The sequence below is a fragment of the Populus euphratica genome, unplaced genomic scaffold (assembly GCF_000495115.2).
Source record: "Populus euphratica unplaced genomic scaffold, PopEup_1.0 scaffold70.1, whole genome shotgun sequence".
NCBI lineage: Eukaryota > Viridiplantae > Streptophyta > Magnoliopsida > Malpighiales > Salicaceae > Populus > Populus euphratica.
This window is the reverse complement of record NW_011499950.1, coordinates 36314-59668: the sequence shown is the minus strand read 5'-3', so window position 1 is coordinate 59668 and position 23355 is coordinate 36314. Positions and strand designations below refer to the sequence as shown.

Here is a 23355-nt window from a genome sequence, read left to right as displayed (position 1 = left end):
ATAATAAACCAAGTAAATTAAAAGGTAACAGTGACTCTATGAATGTGAGATTATTAAAAAAACTCTGAAAATAAAAATTATTACCAGTTAATATATAAAATATAAAAGATTATTGATAGTTAATATCGCTCAACTATATAAGGTAGACATAATGAAGATGAAGGGATATAGAAAACTCAACAAAAACTCAAATTACTGTACTATAGTTTTATCAAATTCTCATAATCTTTCAAAGTTAAAAATAATAGGTGATAATTCTGTAAATGATAGTTAAATAAATTTGTAATTTTTCTTAAATTAGTAGGTTTGTAATTTCAATTTCATAAATAAAAAATACCAAAAAGATGTTTTATTATCTAAAAGTTTCAATTCATTAATATAATCAAAGTTTTTTTCTTAAGTTATTAAGTTTATTTTACATTCAAATTATTTTAATTATTTAATTATCTTTTGAGTTGAATTACTATTTTTATAAAGTAGATTTAATTATATTAATATTTGTATAATTTTATAATATAAATTTTAAATTATACGAGTAGATTTAAGACTAAATCTAATGTTAGAATCGGTTAATTTAGAACTTATAAATTCAAAAAAGTTAGCTTAAAACTTTAGTCTTAAATTTGCAAAGTTCTTTTAGTTAGATAAACACGAAAGAATCTATGTCAAACATTAGAATATTAATAATTAATTTTAAGGCTAGAAGAAATAATGATTTGATTTGATTTATATTTATATTTCACTTATTTTTTAATAATTCATCAATTTTCCCTATTTTTTTAAATAATGCTAAATTTACCAAAATAATCAATCTTTTTTTTAAAAAAAACAAGCGATGAAATCAACAGATTGATTACCTTTATAAAGGGTATGTATCTATAAAGATCAAGGGATGGCATACACTTCTGAGTATTTCAATTAAAAATGAAACGAGAATGGATTTTACCCATAAGAGAATGCATAACGAATTACTTCTAATGAATCAGACTTAACTTTAAGAGGATTGAGATTTTTTCCATAGCAATAGTAATACCATAACCATGGGGGTTTGTTTTCGTGTTTAAAATTGTAATAGTGTGTATTTTAAAAATGCATCTAGCTTGAAAAAACATGAATAATTTTAACAAATTCAAAATAAAAGAGATAAAAAAATATTTTAAAATAAAAAACTTAATAAATAAAATTCCCCACACCATAATGTGAAATACACTCAATAGTGTTTAGCTTTGTGATTGTTTTGTAGGAAAACCAATAAAAGAAGTCACTATTTGATAGATAAAATTTTTTGAAAAGCAATTTTTTTTATTAAAATGTTTTTAATAAATCATATGCCCCTACCCCATTATCACTAAACCCAGGGACAATAAAAATAATAAATTAATTTTAAGAAGTATAATTTTATTAATTAAATTTTAGATTTATTTTCTAAAAGTTATTAGTTTGAGTTTCATAAATATTAATAATTATGAATCTCATAAATATCAGGATTACTAAAAGCTTACATAATTGTTAATTTCAAAACTCGTAAGATTACTAAAAGCTTATATAATTGTTAATTTCAGAGTTCGTAGAATTAATTGAGATGTAAGCAAGAAGACTCGAACATTCACGTTAATAAAAAAAATAAACTATATCTTATATTTTTGATTAATTGAGATGTAAACAAGAAGACTCGAACATCCACATTAATAAAAAAATAAACTATATCTTATATTTTTGTTTTGCTTGTTTAAAGAAAAATTCTACATTGATTTTTTGCAAAATATGTTACAAATTAATCATAAAATATTTATAATCAATTTTTAAATTTAATTTATTTATAAAAAAAATAATTTCAATTCATAAATTTTCATAAAATATTTTGGAAACAAGGAATTCTTTCTATACATCTTTCACAGCATCTTTCAACCATTCCAGTGACCATTACTTCTTTAATATGCCGCTACCAGCGGCACTCTCATCCTCACGTTACAATCACTAAATTTTATTTACTAATATTTTTTTACATTAATATTTATTAAAAAAATTATATATAAAAATATATTTTATATATAATGCAAAATAAATGACCTCTTGTAACATTTTATGATTTTAAAAAAATGATCTCATATCTTAAAATATTTTATTTGTAACAAAACCCTACAAATATTTACATGTCATTAATGTAACGCAGCCATTTTTTCTAATAAATAAACAATGAGGGCATTAAGGTCCGACAAATCGTTAGACTAATAGCAAATTTGACGGCCTAATCTCTATTCTTTTATTGATTCTCATTTGCCATACTCGTAGAAGAGGAAAGAAAATGGTTTTATAAATTAATTTTGTTTTCTTTAATATTTCAACCAAAAAAAATCCAGTCTCTCCCTTCACTCAATGGCATTGACACCACCTCCCCCACCACCACCACCACCACGACCCTCACCCTTTTGAAGCATCTTAGAGAGGGTTTTGTGCTTGTCCTGTTCTTGTTCTGTTCTTGTTCTAGAAAGATAAGCTGTTCTTTTTTTGAGTGGCTTCTTTTTGTTGTTAATGTTATCTTCTTGAGTGAAGCTGGCTTAGTTTCATGGTAAGAAAAAGGGGCTGTTGTCAGATTTGAAAACTGTTGTTTGTTATGCTAAAATTCAAGCAGGATTTCATCTAGCTCTCTGTTCTTGCTCTGTTCTCCCTGTTTCAGTAGAATTCACATGGATTTGCTTGTTTCTGTCTCTTGTTACTTCTGTTCAGCTTCTTTATTCGTGAGTCTTTGTCTTTGATCTGATTTGGAAGAAAATAAACAAGCCTTTCAGAAAGCAACTGAGCTGCCTTTCTCCTTAGAAACTTAATCAAGAAACAGGGGATTCAATGGAGTCAGATCTTCAACACCAACATCATTTTCTTCATGGTCATAACCAGCACCAACAAATTCATCAGAAACAAATGAATTCTGGGTTGACAAGATATCAGTCTGCACCAAGTTCATATTTTTCAAGTAATTTAGACAGAGACTTCTGTGAAGAGTTTCTCAATAGGCCAACAAGCCCAGAAACAGAACGAATTTTCGCGAGATTTTTAGCCAATTCCGGTGGCAATACAGAGAATATACCAGGTTCAAATCTTTGTGAGATTAAGCAAGATTCTCCAGTAAAAGAATCAGTCTCACAAATTAACCAGCAACCCCAGATGATGGCTTCAATGAATAATCATAGTAGTGATACGAGGCTGCATCAACATCAGCATCAGCAGAACCAACAGGGCAACTACTCTGCCTCGCAGGGTTTTTATCAAAGATCAGCAGCACCAACAGGGCAATTACTCTGCCTCGCAGGGTTTTTATCAAAGTCGATCAAAACCTCCATTACCAGATCATAATCCAGGTTCTGGTATGAATCATAGATCAACGAATTTAACAGGGTTGGAGAGGTTGCCTTCCATGAAGCCTGTCAGTGGAAACAATCCGAATCTAGTTCGACACAGTAGCTCACCAGCAGGGCTTTTCTCCAACGTAAATATTGAATTTGAAAATGGTATGTTAAGTTTGTCCATTTGTTTTGATACCCTTTTGTTTCAGTCATTAGAAGATTGAGAAAAATGATAAGAAAGTGTTTGATTTGATAAAAAAAAATTAAGGCTTTCTGTTAGCTTGTGCTTTTTTAGGTAACCAATGAATAGAATGGAAGGAAGGCAGAGAAATAATAGAAAGTGTAGAAAGTTGAAATTTTCTGTGTTATGAATGGACAGTTTCAGTTAAGTCAAGTGCTATTAGTTTTTTGATTAAATTCTTTTTCTCATAAGCAATCATTTGAACTAGCAAGTGGGAGTTAAAAAAATTTGAAATATCAACAGGACTTATTATTTTTAATACTCCAAGTTGTTTGATTCATGGTCTTAGAGTGAGTTTTCTGTTTCCTTCTTTGATGCCACTCAGTTTCTTGTTTTGAGTTTTGATTGACTGGAGTTATGAAAATCGGACAAAAATAATCTTAGGATATGGCAGGCTATGCTGTATTGAGAGATATGGGAGATCTTGGAGCTGGTAATAGAGACACAACTTATTCTGCAGCTGGTAGACCACCTTCATCTTCACTGGTAAGGAGTACAATCGCTGATATGGGAAACAAAAACATGGGAGAAAATAGCCCAGACAGTGGTGGTTTTGGTGAAACTCCTGGCAATAATTATGATTACCCTATTGGATCATGGGATGATTCGGCTGTGATGTCTACTGGTTCAAAAAGACACCTTACAGATGATGACAGAACACTTTCTGGTCTAAATTCATCGGGAACTCAGGTGCCACAGTTTTCTATACTGGCATGTGTTAATTCTTCATCTATCTTAACGATTTGCATATGTTTTAGTTTATAGGATAATGGAATGGAAAACATGGATTCAAGTTTGATAAGATCACTTTTGCTTGAGATTTTTTATTTTACCATAAGTCTGGTTGCTAGCAGAATGAAGAGGCAGGAAATCGCCCTCCAATGTTGGCTCATCACTTGAGCTTGCCAAAAACATCAGCAGAGATGTCTACCATTGAAAACTTTTTGCAATTTCAAGATTCTGTTCCTTGTAAGATCAGAGCCAAGCGTGGTTGTGCCACCCATCCAAGAAGCATTGCTGAAAGAGTAAAGTCTCTATAGTGCATCTCTTGGTCATTATTTCTACCTTGAGCTAAGCATGGTTTTGGGATCTTTAATCTCTATAGTTAATACCTGCAATTTCCCCCTTAATCACCCTTTTTGGATTAATTCTTGATGTCCTTAAAGATATGAATGATGTGTAGGTGAGAAGAACTAGAATTAGTGAACGAATGAGGAAACTCCAGGACCTTGTCCCAAACATGGACAAGGTAGAATCTTTCACTAGCACTTCCTTTTTCTATATCTGTGCTAGTTTTGTTTAAGCTTAGATATTGCTTTGTTTCCCTATTTGTAGCAAACAAACACATCAGACATGCTGGATTTGGCTGTTGACTACATTAAAGACCTTCAAAGACAGTTCAAGGTATGCTGCAACAACGAATTTAAACCAAAACCCTCTAGTAAAACACCCACCTAAGGCCCTGTGAAGAAGTTCCATCTTATGTTCAAATAGCTCTTCTGTTTCATTCAAGTTTCATGTTCTTTTTTCCAGGCACTTTCAGAGAATCGTGCAAGATGTACATGCTTAAAGAAGCAGCAGCCCAAGCTGAAAAACCCAAAGTAAGAATTGGTTTGTATGTATAGAACTAATAAGAATTTGCAAGACGAGAGATAAAGGCGATGCTAGGTTCTCTTCTGCACTGAAAAAGATGAAGATACAGCTTAGCCATAGGCTATTTATTATGTGGGGGTGGGAGAGTGAAGCTCAAGAGTGCATTTAAAGCTAACTGCAAGATTCATCCAACCTAAACACTATAATGGTTATAGATGAAGTGATAGAAAACCAGCTGGCATGCATGTTGTAACATATAGTTCTAGTCTTTGTAACTTAACGAAATCAAGGGAAATTTATGTGCTAAAAGAAAGAGATAGTTGTGGTGTTGCTGCTGCTTTTTATAAATTCCCCTCGTTTCTTGTCTTGCTAAGAAGAAGATTATTAGCACTTTACTGGTTTTTGTCTTGTAATAAAGAGTGGAGCTAATGGTGCCATTAATGATTGCATCATTTCATATAAGTTGGAAGCAGGTGGGGACTACTCTCCTTCTATTGACGCCATTGATTGAAGAATTTGTGATCTAATTTAAGGCTCAATGGGATTGATCAAGCTCCACCACCCACCTTGCTTTGTCTTGTTTGGGTCAGCGCTACAGAATGCAGTGTGTTCTTTCCTAATATGTTCCTGATTTATCTTTGCTCTTTTGTCCCACTATATTCCCTTGTGAGAAGGGAAGGTCCAGGTGAAGTGTGTTTACTCCTTTTCTCCACCACCACTAGGGTTCCTAGTCTTCAATCACGAAGTGGACGGGGGACTCATTCTTCACCAAGCAACCAAGATAACCTTACAATTCCTTTGTCATTTACTAGATAACATAGCTCGAGGGAAACATTCGCTAGTGCTTGGTTACCGTCGAGATGAAGATATTAAAAATAAAAAAGACAAGTTTCATGTCTGAAATTCATTTTAAAATTGTTTCATATATCTTTTTTTATTTTTAAAAAATAAATCTTTTAACTTATGTGTTCTGTTACCACTAAACATAATTAGAGATAGATTCGGATTTTCTAAAAATGGAAGTGCATGGATCCAAATAGTATCCTTTTATGTTGATCTTATCTTTCTAGTAAACTAGCCATCATTGACGAAGATTTTCTTTACCTTTTCTTAGAAAAAGAATTTATTACCCATATCTTTAGTCACGAGTCACCATACAATTTTGTTTGTGGCAGGAATTGTCTTAAACGCGATGGTGTTGTCCTGTTTCAAACGTCAAACGTCAAATCAGCTTGTTTAGCATTAATCTAGTGATTGAAACTAGAGAGAGAAATTTGTTGGTGTGTAGAGGAAAGTAATTATCAAGAACCAATTATTGATTTGTTACTTTCAATTATTTCATGTATCTTTTCAAGAATTTTCTTCGATTGTTTGTTCAGTAATGCGAACCACAAATAATTTTCTTCATTAAAAAGATAAGTAATCTTACTGAAGAAATATAATTCTAGTTTATGGAATCTTTCGACAAATGTGCCTTTGAACACATCTAATAAGCATTAAAATAAATATTCTTAACACCAGCTAACTACCCACGAACTATAACTTGGAGAAGAAAAAAAGGAGATAATTAAGTATTAATGCGTGTTTAAGGGTGCAAGGACAAACTCAAAGTTTATTTAAAAATATTCAAGAACCAGTGATAAAAAGACATCTAAAAATAAATTGCAGAATTAATTCATTAGTGTGATATTACGACGACGTATTATCCATGACCAGCTTTAAAAATTCATTTTTTAGACGACAACAGAGGCGGAAACCTCTAGATAGAGCATGATGAAGATTTTTATGATCCTATTTATACTAAGATAAGGGCTGTTGATTAAAAATCCATTTCACAGATGCTGGATTTGGCTGTTGACTATCAAGGCAAGCTATGGCATGTTATGAAGAAAGTTGATCCGAGTAGCCTTCTCTGTGCTCAAGCTGCTGAGACTGGAAACTATTCCATCTTCAGCAGTCTGGGATAAGAAGAGGTTAACCAGTCAGAGCGTCCTCAACCTTGCAATGTCCTCAACCAAAATTGAAGATTCTTATGTGCCAATATTAGTGGGTTTTCAGCCCCTGCCTTTCATTTTCTACACATTCCTTTATGAATCTTGACTTGAACTAAAGAAAATGTGCTGATATAATCTTAGCTAATGGCAAGCAATGCTGTGCTGAGGCATGGAATTCGTACTGCTGAAACGCGGAACAGAAACATGGGAGAATGGTGGCTCTCGTGAAGCTGTAGCAATGATCATTTTGCTGGTTTGTCTACTGGATAGGGGAAGTTTTATGCGATGTCTGCTGGTGCCAATCAATGATCATCTCAAACTGAGGTAGATTTTCTTCTTTTTTCCCTTATCAATGCCCGTCAGCTTTTTTTTCTGTATCTGTTAGTTTCGGGTGAGAAATTTACTCTGATTTCCCATCTGCAGCAAACAGTGCAATATGTAGCAGACTTGCTGGATTTTGCTGTTGATTACATATTTTACCTTACAAGAGAAGTTGAACTATGTTGAGCGGATATTGATCCCAGAACCCTGCTTTGTGCTCAAGCTGCTGAGACTCGAAATCCCTATGTCTTCATCTGTCCAGCATAAAAGGATGCCAGGCTGATCATTGAAATACGGAACCAGAGGAAGCTAGGAGAATCTCAGAGTGATGGTCATTGCCAATCTTAACCAGACTTCTCGGTGCTTTTGTTTTTTTTGCCAGATTCGGAGAGAGATGAATTCAAGACATCACATTCTGATATTTCTCCCTGTTCATTGTACTGTTTGTTAGTCTTTGCCGTCAGAGACAGACTAAGACTACTTTAATCCAAGAACACTCCATTAAAGGGGTATCTAAAAAGTTCGAATAGTCTATAGGAAATGGGTTTTCTATTGATGTTTTTCATGTTTATTCAGTTGCCTTTGAATTGTAGTTTGTGATTCCCATGCAGATGTCTGAGCGGAGTGAAACAAATATAAATTATTGTTTTGTTGTCAGAGATTATTGAGAGGTTGGTCCATAAAGAAATATTATTAGAAATTATTAATAATTCTAGGTTATAAAAATCTACTATAAATATATATTATATAACTTATTTTGATATATAAATGAAATATAGCTCCTCCTTCCTTAAATATAGTCATATTCTTTCGCAATATTCATCAAGTCTAACAACATATTGTATTCTTCCGTTCCTTTCTTCAGCTATTCTGTGTTGATGCATTTATTCGTTGCTTTTACAGCAGACTGAGCTCCTGCTTAGATTTTTTTTTTATTATTATTAATATAAATCTTCGGATTAATTTTACATGATCTAAAATTAATAACCATATAAATCTATAATAACTCTAAAATTTATAGAAATCAACTAATAATTTTCAACATAAATCTAGAATTTAATCAATTATCTATATTATTATGCTCCTTGAATCTTTTGGTTTTGCTGGCTTTTGTCTCTAATCTTACTTGCCTATTGAATGGGCTAATAACAAAGTAAGGACTGAATATTTGGGATGAGCCCATTGTACATGAGGAAATAAAAGCCCAACTCTATACTTCTGGACTGCAACGTGGACTTTGGCCCAAACCTCAATCCTTCCACTCCGACCAAAAAAGTATCACAGTATCATAAAACACGCAATTTGTAACATTTCTTTTTCAGATAAATTAAAAATGTTTTCTTTTTTATTTTTTAAAATTCGAATTTTATGCTCAGCATCCAGAGAAAATTATTATATTATTCTTAATACACCAAATCAATATGAAAAACTCGATATTTATTTTCATTTTTGTATATTACTTTTATTTTTATAAATCTCTTATACGTCATTAAGATTGTTAGAGAAAAAACTTAATCTCGATATTTATTTTCATTTTTATATATTACTTTTATTTTTATAAATCTCTTAAATCATATAGTTAAATTCTTCTTATTTTTATTTTAATGTAGTTACCAATTAGTATATGCAATTTAATTTGAATGAATGGAATAGAGAATGATATATATATATATATATATATTAGGAGTGTTGAAGTTTTTTTTTCTATAATTCAAACATTAATGAAAGAAAATAAGGTAAAGAAAAACAAATATTTTTTTATTATAACATTTGATTTCAATGTGGTTAACTCTTTCTGGTTTTCGATGTGATCTATTCTAATGGAATTAAAATCATATCCTATCAAATTAGAAGTGGGTTGAATTGTGACTAGAGGTAAAGACGGGTGATGAGCTTATTTAATAAATTCCTCAATTTCTATCCCAATTAACCTGATTTTTTAGACCTTTTATATTTTATGGAGTTAAATTTATTATCAATATTATTAACATGATAAGTTGATTTGTATTTTATAATTTATAAAGTATTGTTATAATTTTATGCATGGGATATGAATTTTAGACTCTATTTCACGATTCTATGTTTTATAAATGAGATATAGTTTGAGAAAACTAATAGTATCAAGCATTTTACTATGATTAAAAATTTGACATAAAAATGATGAGTTTTAAAAACCAAAAAAGACATAAATCAAGTTTTTAATATGCCATAAATGAAAAAACATAGTTGAGATAATTTGATATCGTAAAAAACCAAATCAGAAACAAAGTTTAAGTTGAAATAGAGTTAGAATTACAACCAAGGTGTGACAACAACAAAGTTAATTTTTCACATAAATTTTAAAAGATTTATTCAACTTTAAAGACTAGATAAAGAATGAATAAATTAAGAAATATGAAGAATTCTAATTATCCTAAGAATCTTGAAGAAATTTAGCAGCCAAATGAGAGAATGAATAGAGCAAAACATGGATAAAACAGAGTTTAAAAAACATTTTTTTTAATTTTATCAAGTTTTTAGTAATTATAAACAAAACTCCTGAATTTGGTTCACAAGGTATACATACCATCTTTATTAGCAAGTTGTAAAAAGTAACATTATCATTGTAATTTTTTCATATTCAAGTATTTATTTTTTCTTGTTTAAAATTATATTATTGATTGCTATTTAAGCTTATTGAATTGTTTTGGAATAACATGTATACTTTTTATTTTCTTTCAATCTATAATTATTATTAGAGACTAGAGTAAGAAGCAAATAAATTAATTTAATTGTTGCAACTTTCATATTGATTTATTAAGGAAGAATAAACTAAGTTAACTTATTAAGCTTTTGAACATTTATTTAGAATAAATATACAGATTTTACTTTTATGTCTACTGCCAAGTGAATAAAAATTGCGTTTATTATTACATTCATTTGATAGTAAGAAATTAATTAGAGAGTTCTTTCTAATTAATATACTCCTAATCTCATTATTTCCTTTAGTTTCATAGGATATAAATTTTATTTGCTTAACATGAAAAAATATTTATTTTACTTTGATGATAAACATATTTATAGTAATGGATATATAGAATCTTAAACTGATTTAACGACATATCAATTTATCAATTATTGTTTTTAAAATTTTTCATTCAAACCCTCTGTTTTTTTTCATTTTAATAAATTGTAAAAAGATTAAACGAAATTTTTCTTAGATTCAACTTGGTTTTCATGATTATATTATAAATTTATTTTGTTTATGATAATTAAATCAAAATTATATTTTGAAGGTTTCAATAAGTGACTCTAATTTAAATATTCTAAATTTAAATTAAAAAAATAAAAATTTAACTCCAACACAATTAATTTTAATTTTTAATTTAAAATCTATTGAACTTATTTTCAATCTCAAAAATTGATTGGAAGTACAAAATCTTACTCTAAGGAAATAACATTTTGACAGTGAAACACGCATCCATTCACCTATCTCTCACCATGCTTTAAGAAATATCCTTAAATTTCTCAAATTCAAATTCAGAAAAAAACAAAACCCCAAGAGTCACCTCAAGACCTAGCATACCTGTTCATGCTAGAAGAAGAAGAAGGACACGTGTCAAAAACCCAATTACTACAACTAACGTTCAACGTTCATAATTTAAAGAAATAAATTCCCTCTCAAATCACAAAATTTGAATCCATATAAAAATATATATATATATATATATAGAAACAGATTCAATGCCCACAAAATAAATTCCAACGTTCGAAAACCACGAACTCCCCTGCAATCACGCACTTTTGTCTTCCTTTCTCTTCATGGAACAAGAAGAGCAAGCCGATTATACCACCCTCCGGCTCGGCTCCCCCATCGGCCCGGCTCAAGTGGCTCAACCACCTTCATTTGTCACTCTGTCCCCATTCCCTCCAATCTCAACTCCACCCTCCCGACGCCGGCTCTCGAGCCAGTGCACTCCGAACCTAGCAGTCCCATTGGCTCGGCGGATGGCTAGGGTGTCTTTGCAAGGGCGGCTTGTGGATGCTGAGGAAGCTAGCTCGGCAAAAGCCATTGGGTTGAGCAGGGAGGCAGGTGTGGCTTGGGAGCTGTTTAGTCCTGTTCAAAGGTTTCTGATTGTTGCTGTTATTGGGGTTGCTGTTTCTAAATCTAAGAAGAATAGGATCATTGATCAGCTCAAAAAGTCTGTGGAGCTTAGGGTTAGTAATTTTAACTTCATTTTATGAACAGGTTTGTTGTTTTTGGATTTTGGAAAGTGGGTTTGCTTAAGAAATGAATTTTTTTCTAGTTTTTGAGTGTGAACTGGAGGTTTGGTGCTTGATTTTGTGTGTAAGGAAGGAACTTTAGAGGGTGTTTGGTGTTATTTTGATGGCTTAATTTGTTTTCTCTGATTTTAGTTAGGAGTGTTTGTTTGAATTAATGGCTTTGTTTATTAATTAGTTTTATCTGTAATGATGATTCCGTGGATCACAGGAGTTTAAAGATTCTGCTTTTGAAAGCAGTTTCTTTAACTCTTGGGCTTTGGTATGATTGGAGTATTAAAAAGATATGGTTTAACGCTAGATTAGATTAATTGATTCTTAATGGGTGATCCCTTTGTAAATGCTGGTATTCTATTTTGATAGTTAAGACAGCAGTTACAAATATTAGACTCCAGATATCATGGTTGAAAACATTTTTGAATATTGAATCCACTGGTCTGAATGTTCATGTCTAGTGCACAGGTCCTTCTAACCCCATCCTTGTCCTGTTGCTCTCTATCGGTATTACCTTTTGTTTGAACGTGAGCAGGATTCAGATAAATTCAAAAGATGTAAAGAATGGATTGTAGGCTGTAGCCATGAGATTTTTCTGATTAAATGCTTTGTACGAAATGCTGGTTTCAGGATCAGGTGCTATCAAGCATGCAGCAGAAGCTGGATGATCTGTGTGATCAGTTGAGTAGCATTAACAACCGGGCAGGAACCAAGACCATTACATCTTTCAACAACAACAAGAATTTAGAACCACCATGTAATGATGTTTTTGGTTGTGATAAAATTAAATTTGTTGACTGTGGTTGTTGGTATTGTGATCAACACCATGACCTGCTTGCTGGTTTGATGGTGAGAGTCATTTAATTAGATGCTAAGTTTGTATCTTTTGGTGTTTTGAGTAATTATAATCATAGAATCAGATTGTGTCTGCATGCTCAAATTCTATAGGTTGTTAATTTTGTATCAGGGGAACTCTGTTGTCAAAGTGTCTAAAGGTGATGAGGTGCTGCAGTACAAAATGCCTTTCGTAAATGAGGTGGAACAAGAAGAGCGCCGCATGTCAGATTTGTCAGATTGGGCTTCAAGTGTTACATCTGCAGCAGAAATGCAGGTGATGGAAGATTCAGAATCAGTAGTTATTTCTTACAGATTTTTCACTTGGTAACATAATTTGCAAGATCAGATTACAAATGAAAGCTGAATTTAGAAATAGTTTAGTATTAATAACCCCGGAAATTGGTCTCAAGTCTGCATTTCAGTGACCTCATGCTTGTGCCTCTATAACAGATGAACACTTACGCAATAGACCAGGACATGTTCAATCTAAAGAGAGAGTGTGAAGAGAAGGATGCCACCATTAAGGAGCTGAACAGTATTCTTCAAACAAATAATATGGCGGATTCTAAGGTATTTTGAACTCATGAGCAATATTTTTCAACTATTTTTTCTTTGCCCTTTTCCAATCACCACATTTCTATCTGATTTATTCTCCGACACAACTTTTTTCCCTTTATAATAGAGAATAGCTGAGTTGGAAGACATCATACGCAGGAAGAACACGATGATCACAAGGCTTAGGAAGGACATGATGGTATTAGAGCAGAAGGTAAGAAGTCAGTATTAGCAAAATTATTTGGAGAAGAGTTGGAACTCAGTGAAACTTGATTTGAGAAGATGTATATGCTTTGTGACCTCTCATTTCTTTGAGGTTTTACAGGTGGTGCATCTTACAAGACTTAGGAGACCATCGTCCTCCTTATGTGTCTCAGACAGTTTGGAACTTCCTCTCATGGTGGATAACATAATCTATGATATGGATAGCACCACTAGCCCTTCCTCTTCTGATTCAGATTCCTCTCCTGCGAACCGACCACAAACTCCTGCTGCTCATATTCAGGTAACCCTTATCAGAATAGTACAATTAGTGTAACTTTCAAATTCAACTTCTACTCTATGAACTGGAAAACAAGTCCCTGTTGTTAATCTTCAGGAGACTCCTGTTCAGAGCAGTGAGCTTGGTTTGACAAAAAGCCAGAAATCAGCACCAGCAAAGGCCTCCAGTTCTGTGGTAGAACTTCACAAAAAATCTAGATCAGAAAGTCCTCTCAAAGAAATATCAACAAATCAAAAGTCCATTGGACTCCCTTCTTCGAGGCTAAAGCAGTTGTCAGCTGAAATCAGGAAGGCTAGAAGGCGGACTCAAAGTGCAATTAAGGATGCATCTTCAAAGAAGAGATGGTTCTAGTGAGTAATGCAAACCTGTCATAGTTTAACATAAATGCAGTTTCAATTGTTACTTTCACTTGCTAATGGTACTCGAACAAAGCTTGGGAGCCAAATCATTTTCTGTTTTCTAGTTTTCCAAAGACCTTTAAATTTGCTTTCCAAGAAGTTGGCATAGAGTTTCATATCTCAGAATCTTAAAAAATGAGGCGAAGTCAATAACTGACTCGTTGATGCTTAAAATGCAATCAAAACTTTATAACAATGACTTGAAAAGTTGATCTGCTCTCAGCTCGAAACTTTGCTTTCTGTTATCAATGTTGGACTCTTCGATTCTTTCAGGAGTTAACACTGTAAATCTCCACCCAAACAACATTGTAATTTTGCAAACATAAGCTAGATTCTGGGAATAAATACTGGAAATTTGATTCCATAAACTGTATAAACCCCTGTGAATTACAGATGTGTCATTATCACATTCAACTGGACCCTTTGAGGGAGATATTCTTTTACTCTTATATAGATATATCCAATGCTTGTTGGTTGATATGTTGCTTATCTGAAAGCATATTCTGTCGTGAAACCTTATTTTTGCCGCCACTTCTTTGTAGGTTTATGCGGTAGATGTATGTAGATAAGGGTAACACAGGGCTGGCAATTGAAGAAAAATGCCATTGTCTTTCAAACTCATTTGCAGGCAGAGATATACAACAGGCTAGTTGATATCTAGAACTGGAAGGGCCATGTTGCTATCATTATGATATGTTGTTAAAGTAATAGAATTTCTGTAGATGTCCAGACATAATATTTTTTTCTAAAAATACCAGCTTTAGTTATATTTCTTCCTGTTAATGATTTTTTTTTGGTAAAGGACATATCCATCCCCCAAATATCAACTGGGACCCCCAAATCAATTGGACATTTTCCAAATAACCATCTCCTTAGAATCAGAAAAAAGGACCTGTTTGTCTTCCAGTGATCTCATTATTTTTCACAAATGTAAATGGTGGGGGTTAATTAGGTTGTGTTTCACAAATAGGAGATAGAATTGGAAATTTTATTTTGTTCAAAGATCATTATAGTCACCTACACCGTCTAGATTTGGCTATTTAGCAATACAATTTATTTATTTTTAATATCTTTGATATGGATAATAGTTATCAAATTTAATCTAGCTTGGAAATCAACTCGATAACTCTTAATAATCTAAGAACTGATTTTGGTTTAGATTTCTTTTTTTTTTGAAAAGTTAATCAGGTTAAAACATATATAAGAAAATTTTTTTAAACAGTTGTTTTAGTTTTTTTCTCTTTAAAATACTAACTATCTAAAACTTAAAAAAAACCTATCTAAAACAGAGTTGTTGTTCATCGGATCTTCTGTTGAACCTCTAGGTCAATGCATGTTTGATTATGTTGTGTCCAGTTTTCTATGCAAGTTTGATTTGCCCTTTACAGGATAATTCTTTATTCTTCTCATTTACCCCATTTTACTCGGCCATCCATAAACCTTGTTAAAATCTAAGAATCAAAGCTTTTATGAACAGCTTGCATATGTTTGAGCTGATTTACATCCATCTTAGTTAATTTTATAAATTTTAAAATTAATAATTATATAAATTTTTAGTAATTTTAAGATCTTAAAGACTCGAACTATTAATTTTTGAAGAATAAACTTAGAGCCTGATTAACTAAGATATACCTCTTAAAGTTATTGACGGACCATATTTGATAATGCAAATAATAAAGATTAATAAGACTTAAAAACTAATTTATTTATCAGAGACTGATTAACTAAGATATATCTCTTAAAGTTATTGACGAACCATATTTGATAATGCAAGTAATAAAGATTTAATAAGACTTAAAAACTAATTTATTTAATATTTTGTATTACAGTTACAATTATTTTTTTAATTTTATTTTTTAATATTATATTGATTGAGAAATTAACTAATAATTTGTCTCAATTAATTTAATATAAAATTCTTACCGTGTTGAATAAATATAATAAAATAAAATTTAATTTTTTAATATTATAAACACAATGTATAATACGGTATCAAAGAAAACCATGAAGATTAAAATTAAAGAAAAAACAGTAATCAAAATGAATAATTACCAAAAAAAACTAGCAATAATTTTTATCTAGACACTATTTGAAATTGCATTTCAAATAATAATCAAAATGAATAATTACCAAAAAAACTAGCAATAATTTTTATCCGGACTAACTTAGACACTATTTGAAATTGCATTTCAAATAACATTTCATGAAAATTTAAAATATTTATTTTTTTGTTTAAATTAATTTTTTTATATTTTTGTATTGTTTTGATGCACTAGTATTAATTTTTTTTTAAAATATTATTTTCATATATTTTTAAATAAAAAATAACCATTACCAAATTTCCAATCATCCCTTCATATCAGATATACATGATCCCATGTAGTAACTTCTGCTCTATATTTGGAATGTAATGCGCGCGAGGCAACCGTATTCCCTACAAAAACTTGGTTAGAGCTAAAATACACATGATCCCTAGACCATCCATTCAAGAAACCTCCATAGTCTGTCAGCCACAAAATCATAACCATATTTCCTCTCTTGGTAATGTGGTTATAGCTACTTCTGCCTCAATCTGACCCCTCCAACCTGTTCTAATAACAAAAGGAAACAATGCATGCAAAATCCTGACGTGCCTAACTGCATGCATCTCACCTCTCGTAGCCATACTTGAGCTGTTGTGCTTCTCTACATGGCTATGGCTTCGTGAGCCCATATGGTCGTTGCTTGCTTATGGTTACAGCTTCTTTAATCCCGCACTGAATGTATATTTTTGGTAAGTGTTTCATTTAGCACCACAGGTGAATAACTAATCCAGTGAGAACTTAAGCTATTAAAGACAAACAATTGTGATTGCCTACGTTTCGAAGAAACAAAATTCTGCTATATTCAAGTTTTCTTCATGGCTGCTGATCATAACAAGCTTGCCTTCTCAGCTAGGCGCGGTGCTCCTCCAGCTCTAGTCTCTCTTTCCCTATTTTCTCCGGTTTCTGCTCCCACCTCGCCCCGGCTCTCGAGCCAGTTCAAGCCAAGCCAAGCTGTTCCATCACCTCGGCGGTTGCCATGGGTGGACCCAGAAGAACAGCTTGTGAATGAAGGGGAAGCCAGCTCGGATATAGCCATTGGCATTGGCTTTAACCGAGATGAAAATGTGGGTTCAGACCTGTCTAGTCCAATTCAAAGGTTTCTCATTGTTGCTGCTCTTGGTCTTGCTGTTGCTGAGTCTAGAAAGAATAGGCTCATCAATCAGCTCAAAAAGTCTGTGGAGCTAAGGGTCAGAAATCTCATCTTTGCTTGCTTTATTAATTAGACTGTCCTTAATGATGATTAATTATTCATGAATTTATTCTTGAGCGTTTAATCATAATGATTGATCTTTTTGTTTCTTCCATCTTGCACTGTGATATTTAAGACAGATATATCATCAAAAAAATTTCTTTGGAATTTAATGGTCTGATCATTTCTGAATTTGAATAATTTCAGGATGAGGTTCTATCAAGCATGGAGCAGAAGCTTGACAATCTGTGTGATCAGCTGAATGACATTAATAATCAGGAAGAAACTAAAGCAAACGATGCTTTTGGCTGCGACAGAATCCAATTTGTTGACGGTGGTTCCTGGCAATGTGATGAACACCAAGAACATGATGAACACCAAGAACATGTAGCTGGTTTGGTGGTGAGAATCGTTTTATGTTAGATACAATAACTTTTTTGCCTAGTTGGAGCTTCAGGGGTGATATTCAGACCATGATCAGTTTCTACCATCGAAACACTAAAATTTTCCACATTTTCTACCAGGGGACCTCTGCTGTGAGAATGCCTAGAGGGGATGAGATGCTGCATCGCAAAATCCCTTTCCGAAATGAGGAGGAACCAGAAGAGCAGCAAATGTCAGATTTTTCAGATTGGGCTTCAACTGGTTCTGCAGAAGAAATACAGGTAATGGGTGATTCTGGCCCAGTAATTACATTTTCAAGATTTTTCATCTGTAATAGCCTCATAAATTTGTTGTCCAAAGATTCAATATCATGAAGGACAGTCATGATTCTCCACAACATGAATCATACGATGGAAAAAGGCTCAGTTGCTCAGTTTCTCCACAACAGTCATAAATTTGTTTTCTTATAGTTAAATGCTATTAAATATATTGGGAGACACCTACCGCCGGATTGCTGCTGGAGTTAACAACTCACCGATATATGAAGTTTGCATTCCTTTTAACAGGAATTGTAAAGCCACACTTCCTGCTGTGGTGGAGAGGTTTATTTATATAGGAATGTACAGTTATAATTCTAGTAGGAAACTGACTATAGAAACAATCACCCAACTATTCTGCTAAATTATTTCCTACAATCAAGGAGGATAACGTGCTATGCTGCTTTCCTATTCATGTTCTGTCTCTATAACAGATGAACACCTTTGCAATAGACCAAGACATGTTTAATCTGAAGAAAGAGTGTGAAGAAAAGGATGCCACCATAAAGGAGCTGAGCACCGATCTTCAATCATTTGCAGGTTCAAAGGTATAATTACTTCAGTGAGTATGTTGCATTAGCCCTTCTCCTCTCACCATATCTAGGTCTGATTTATTTGAACACATCTTTTTTCCCATGATAATAGAGATTTGCCGAATTGGAAGACATTATATGCAGGAAGAACACAATGATCAAAAGACTTAAGAGGAACATGGTGGTCTTAGAAGAAAAGGTGAGGATTCAGTGTTAGCAGGATTATTTATTTGGTAGTTGGGGAAGTGTTCTAGACAATTGCCAAAACTCACATAACTTTTTACAGGCGGAGCTTTCTCCGAGACTTCGGGGACCATCCCATTCGTTATCTATCTCAGACAATTGGGAACTTCCTATCATGGTGGATAACATACTCTATGACCTGGACAGTTCTTCCTCTTCTGATTCAGATTCGTCTCCTTCAAACCAACCACAACCTCCTCCTTTTACGGTTCAGGTGACCCTTAGCGCAGAATAGTACCAATAGCCTTGCTTTTCCAGTTCAGACTTCTCTCCTATGAAGTACAGACTGAAAAAAACCTCCTGTTGTTTAAATTCAGGAGACTCCTGTTCAGAGTGATGTCCTCACTTTGACAACAACCCAGAAACCAGCTCAAGCGAAGGCCTCAACGTTTTCGGTAGGGTTAACGGAACCAAAGGCAAATTCTAGATCAGAAAGGCTTCTGACAGAAATACCAACAAAGCGAAAATCCATTGGAAACTCTTCTTCGAGACCAGAGCAGTTGTCAGCTGGAGAGCACATCAGGAAGATTAGAAGGAAAGGTAGAGAACTTCATGCAAAGTCTAGAGCAGAAAGTCCTCCTAAAGAAACATCAAGAAACCAAGAATCTTCTGGTCTTTCTCCTTCAAAGCCAAAGCAAATGTTAGCTGGAGGAGACGGCAGGAAGATTAGAAGGCAAACTCAAAGTTCATCCAAGGATACAACTCCAAAGAAGAGATGGCTCTAGTAAGCAATGCACTCCTGCTATAGTATCAATCATGCTACTGTAACAGGCAGAAGTCGGCATCATGTTCCACATCTCAAAAATTAAAAATGATGTCTGAAGTTCCATATCTCAAGAAAGCAACCAGAACCTTACAAAAAAGGCTTGAAATTGAGGGGCTTTGCAGTGTTCCAGCTCATAATGCCTGACCATTCATTTCTTGCAAGAATTAACACCTCAAAACTCCATGAATCAATTTACTAGTCTTGCAATAAGAACTATAAATTTGCATTCAAAAATATGTCAATCCATAAGTTTTGACTGATTAAAGCCTTACAAGAAAACATATTTAGATTTTGTTCCACTCCCTTATTGCTGCTGCTACTTTTTTGTAGGTTTTTGGGTGGTTGATTCATGGAGAAAATGCAGTGGAGCAAGGCTGGAAACAAGAGTGAAATTGCCTCGTCTTTCAAACTCATGTACAGCTAGATATATACAACAGGCTAGTTCATGTATAGAACTGAATAGCCAAGTTGCTAATATTTGTAAGCAACATGGGGATTTCCATAACTAAACTTCAAGATTAAGATAGACATCAAGAAAAAGTTTCTCTGTTTCTGTAATTAATTAATTCATGCTAATAATTAATTTCCTTTTCTTTTGATTGATAGTTGTGATTTATTTTATTTTTCACTAGCAAAATATTTGAATTACGAAGTGGAAAAAACAAAGCAACAAGGCACCCACCCCAACTTTGGCAATTCAGCGATGCATATTTCATTCATTTTGACAATATATATATATTTGTTCTGGATTTTTTAGCTAAATTTCGATCAGAATATTTCGATTTCATTCTACATGTTCCGTTCCAGTTTTGAAAAATCATTGAATCAAATTAAACCTGATTCAATTTAATTAATTAAACCATCCAAGTATAAAAAGCTTCTTTTCAGTATAATTTTTAATAATAATGATATTAATAATAATATTAAAAATTATTATTACTATTTTCATTAACAATAATATTAATTTTTTAAAATTAGATTTATCAATAATATATATAATTTATATTCATTTTTTTTCATATTTATACTTTCTAGGAATTTGAGCAAAATAATGAATATTTTAGATCTCATTAGCCTTAATAACATTGATCTAATTTTATATTTAAAATATTTGTGTTAAAATAATATTTTACTTTCATAATATTTTGATATTTTGTTTAAGTTGAATTATTTTAAGTTAAAGATTTATTTAATTTTAACTATTTAGAAATATTTTAAATTTTAAAATTATATTTTTTTAGCATTGTGTTTGTATTGTATAATTTATAATTAATTTATTTTAAATTTAAATTATGTTTATTGAATATATATAACCTTGAAATAACATGTCAATATACTTTGAAATTAAAATATTTATAAAAATAAAATTAATAACTTTAGTAATACGAAGAGTGATGAATCTTCATGGTGAAGATGCATGCGTGAGCTCCCCTTCCATGGTTATGGACATGTCTTCCAAGAGCATGCTGAAGGTTGCACTCCCTGCCATGCTTGAGGAGAGCTTGAATGTCTTAATTAATAAATAAAAAGACGAGAGAGAGAGAGAGGGAGAGAGTATAAATAACTCTTTTTCCCCCCCTTTGGAATCTTAAGAAACTAGTAATAAAACCTACGATCTTATATTAATAAAGTATTAAACAACATAATATCTGTTGTCTTATATAAAAATACGTATTTTTAATAAAAGAGGTGTGATAATAGTATTAACTTCAAACTCGAATATAAAACCTACCATCTGCCTCTTGTATGATCCCATTGATGCTCATGCTTTGTGAATTCTATGAAATAAATTGAGATGTTCGAGGTGTGATAATAGTTATTTTAAAAATAAATTATTTAAATATATATTAAAATTAACATGTTAAAAACAACTTGAAAATATATAAAATATAATTAAAAAATAAAAAATCATCAAACATGGTTGCATTTTAATTCTAATCAGCCCCTAAATAGTCAATTATACAGGACTTTATAACTTTAATTTTCATACATTTAGATGTTTTTGCTTGTAAAGTGAGGAGAAAATGCATCATCTTCCAGGAAGAAAATTTCATATATATATAAAGATGTCGCATTTGAAGTTATATTCAAGTTTTTTTTTTAAAATATTTTTTATTTAAAAATATATTAAAATAATATATTTTTTAATTTTTAATTTATTTTTAATATTAATATATGAAAATGATTTAAAAATATAAAAAAATAATTTAAAGTAAAAAAAATTTAAATTTTTTAAAAATATTATTTGAGAGTAAAAAAATATTGCTCATATATAAAACAATTTTTAAATATTATTTAGTTATTGTGATAAAAAAAATATATAAATAACTAAAATAAAAAAATCTATTCTCATATTTTCTTTTTTTAAAGGATAGAAATTCTCTCTAAATTTATTTTATTATTGATGAAGACATTGTTTAGTATTGTATTTTTAGATATTTTTTTAATTTAGTTTAAAGTGTTTTCAATCAAAAAAATTATTAGAATTTTTTACATCCTTTTAGATAATTTTAATAAAATAATATTAAAATTATTAAAAAATATAAATTTAATATCTTTAAAAAAATATTAAAAAAAAAAACAATTTCAACCCCATTAACCTAAAAGTGAAGGCACTTTAAATGTGTTCATGTCACAGTCATCAGCTTTTTCTTGCCGACGTCACACGGCTCGTGACTTTCACTTGCACGCTAGCAAATTAGTTATGATATAAGGAAAATAATTCTCTCTTATAAGTGATTGGTTCGTAGCCTCAGTCTCCAAAAGAGCGCGTGTATTGAATCTTACAATTTAGCCAATTATATTCTAAGCACCTTCTATTCGATGTCCAATAAAACTTCCGTGCATTGTGACGTCTTGCTTTCGTGGAGCCCCCTTCCATGGGAACCTAGGAATTATTATTTATTTGTTTGCTTCCCCTCTCATTAAAAGCATTCTTTCGGACACCGTACTGGCCAGCTGGTCTACCCGAAATCTAAGCCAATCAGGGGCCTGAGCTAGTACGTGTTAAAAAAAATTACATGTAAAAAAATAGATTCTTTTGAGTTAAAAACACACGCCTCCACTCTATAAAAACTTAATTATAAATTTACTAATTATCCATGCGCAAGCTAATCGATTCCACATGGCATATCAAAATTCAACTAATTAATACTGAAAGGTAGCTCCATTAATTAAGTTTTGAATTTATTTTTAAATAACCATGAGTTTATAATTTTAAAACTTCCTGTAAAATTAGTATACACAAAAAAAAAAGAAGCTACCAACCTATCAGGCTCAGGGCCTGCCCTGTCCAATTCCCTAGTAACAGGCCTGTTCATGTAGCCATTTTCTCAGGCGAGAAATTATTAAAAATAAAAAAGGTGGGTGGGGGGGTTGGGGTGCGGTGGGGAAGGAAAAAAGGACGACATCAATCAATTAATCTCCATCACTTCTATTCCCATAGCTGGCACGATGTAGCCAGGGATATAAAAAAGACTTGCCGACTAGCTGCTCATGTTCGCCTAATGTATGTAATTCCCAGGCATGAAATTTATGGGAAAAACGAATTGAATTTTTTTAATATTATGAAATTATTTTAATATATTTATAATCTCCATCACTTCTATTCCCATAGCTGGCACGATGTAGCCAGGGATATAAAAAAGACTTGCCGACTAACTGCTCATGTTCGCCTAATGCATGTAATTCCCAAGCATGAAATTTATGGGAAAAAAGAATTGAATTTTTTTTTAAATATTATGAAATTATTTTAATATATTTATATTAAAAATAAAAAATGATATCTTAATATATTTTTAAAT

The 23355-nt window shown here is 31.9% G+C and overlaps 3 protein-coding genes and 1 long non-coding RNA gene across 9 annotated transcripts; 3 read left to right on the top strand and 1 right to left on the bottom strand.

Annotated features, from left to right (window-relative positions):
• The first annotated feature begins 2243 nt into the window (after positions 1 to 2243).
• Positions 2244 to 5548, top strand: LOC105137857 (transcription factor bHLH122-like). Of its 5 annotated transcripts, XM_011043756.1 has the most exons (8): positions 2248 to 2569; positions 2728 to 3223; positions 3270 to 3506; positions 3977 to 4272; positions 4434 to 4607; positions 4766 to 4831; positions 4918 to 4986; positions 5116 to 5548. In XM_011043756.1, exons 2-8 carry the CDS (start codon positions 2845 to 2847, stop codon positions 5185 to 5187), a joined length of 1293 nt encoding a protein of 430 aa, XP_011042058.1. In that variant the 5' UTR covers positions 2248 to 2569; positions 2728 to 2844; the 3' UTR covers positions 5188 to 5548. The 5 variants fall into 5 exon arrangements, with proteins under 5 accessions (XP_011042060.1, XP_011042061.1, XP_011042058.1 ...); XM_011043758.1 differs by having other exon boundaries at positions 2244 to 3225; positions 3278 to 3506; positions 5116 to 5505; XM_011043755.1 differs by having other exon boundaries at positions 2248 to 3224; positions 3271 to 3506.
• Positions 5511 to 7493, bottom strand: LOC105137859 (uncharacterized). Its single transcript, XR_844657.1, has 2 exons — positions 7413 to 7493; positions 5511 to 7221 (listed from the first exon to the last, which is right to left on the bottom strand). It is a non-coding gene; the product is annotated as an uncharacterized LOC105137859 (long non-coding RNA).
• Positions 7494 to 11072: 3579 nt separating this feature from the next.
• On the top strand, positions 11073 to 14803 carry LOC105137860 (uncharacterized). 2 transcript variants are annotated; one of them, XM_011043762.1, is made up of 8 exons: positions 11073 to 11687; positions 12375 to 12593; positions 12712 to 12855; positions 13032 to 13151; positions 13264 to 13350; positions 13462 to 13641; positions 13735 to 13988; positions 14579 to 14803. In XM_011043762.1, coding segments are annotated over exons 1-8 (1401 nt in total). In that variant the 5' UTR covers positions 11073 to 11291; the 3' UTR covers positions 14580 to 14803. The 2 variants fall into 2 exon arrangements, with proteins under 2 accessions (XP_011042064.1, XP_011042063.1); XM_011043761.1 differs by having other exon boundaries at positions 13714 to 13988.
• A 2132-nt stretch (positions 14804 to 16935) lies between these two features.
• LOC105137928 (uncharacterized) lies at positions 16936 to 20026 on the top strand. Its single transcript, XM_011043880.1, has 8 exons — positions 16936 to 17307; positions 17517 to 17711; positions 17834 to 17974; positions 18445 to 18558; positions 18656 to 18742; positions 18830 to 19000; positions 19104 to 19510; positions 19883 to 20026. Coding segments are annotated over exons 1-8 (1488 nt in total). The 3' UTR covers positions 19884 to 20026.
• Positions 20027 to 23355: the final 3329 nt, after the last annotated feature.

Excerpts from the sequence above, each read along its gene's own strand:
- LOC105137857 (XM_011043756.1), top strand. The coding sequence starts at position 2,845 with ATGGAGTCAGATCTTCAACACCAACATCATTTTCTTCATGGTCATAAC. Across the intron at positions 4,273-4,433 it reads TAAATTCATCGGGAACTCAG|CAGAATGAAGAGGCAGGAAA; the intron begins GTGCCACAGTTT and ends TCTGGTTGCTAG. Across the intron at positions 4,832-4,917 it reads TTGTCCCAAACATGGACAAG|CAAACAAACACATCAGACAT; the intron begins GTAGAATCTTTC and ends CCCTATTTGTAG.
- LOC105137928 (XM_011043880.1), top strand. The coding sequence starts at position 16,936 with ATGGCTGCTGATCATAACAAGCTTGCCTTCTCAGCTAGGCGCGGTGCT. Across the intron at positions 18,743-18,829 it reads TGGTGGTCTTAGAAGAAAAG|GCGGAGCTTTCTCCGAGACT; the intron begins GTGAGGATTCAG and ends AACTTTTTACAG. Across the intron at positions 19,001-19,103 it reads CTCCTCCTTTTACGGTTCAG|GAGACTCCTGTTCAGAGTGA; the intron begins GTGACCCTTAGC and ends GTTTAAATTCAG.
- LOC105137860 (XM_011043761.1), top strand. The coding sequence starts at position 11,292 with ATGGAACAAGAAGAGCAAGCCGATTATACCACCCTCCGGCTCGGCTCC. Across the intron at positions 12,856-13,031 it reads CATCTGCAGCAGAAATGCAG|ATGAACACTTACGCAATAGA; the intron begins GTGATGGAAGAT and ends CCTCTATAACAG. Across the intron at positions 13,351-13,461 it reads TGATGGTATTAGAGCAGAAG|GTGGTGCATCTTACAAGACT; the intron begins GTAAGAAGTCAG and ends GAGGTTTTACAG.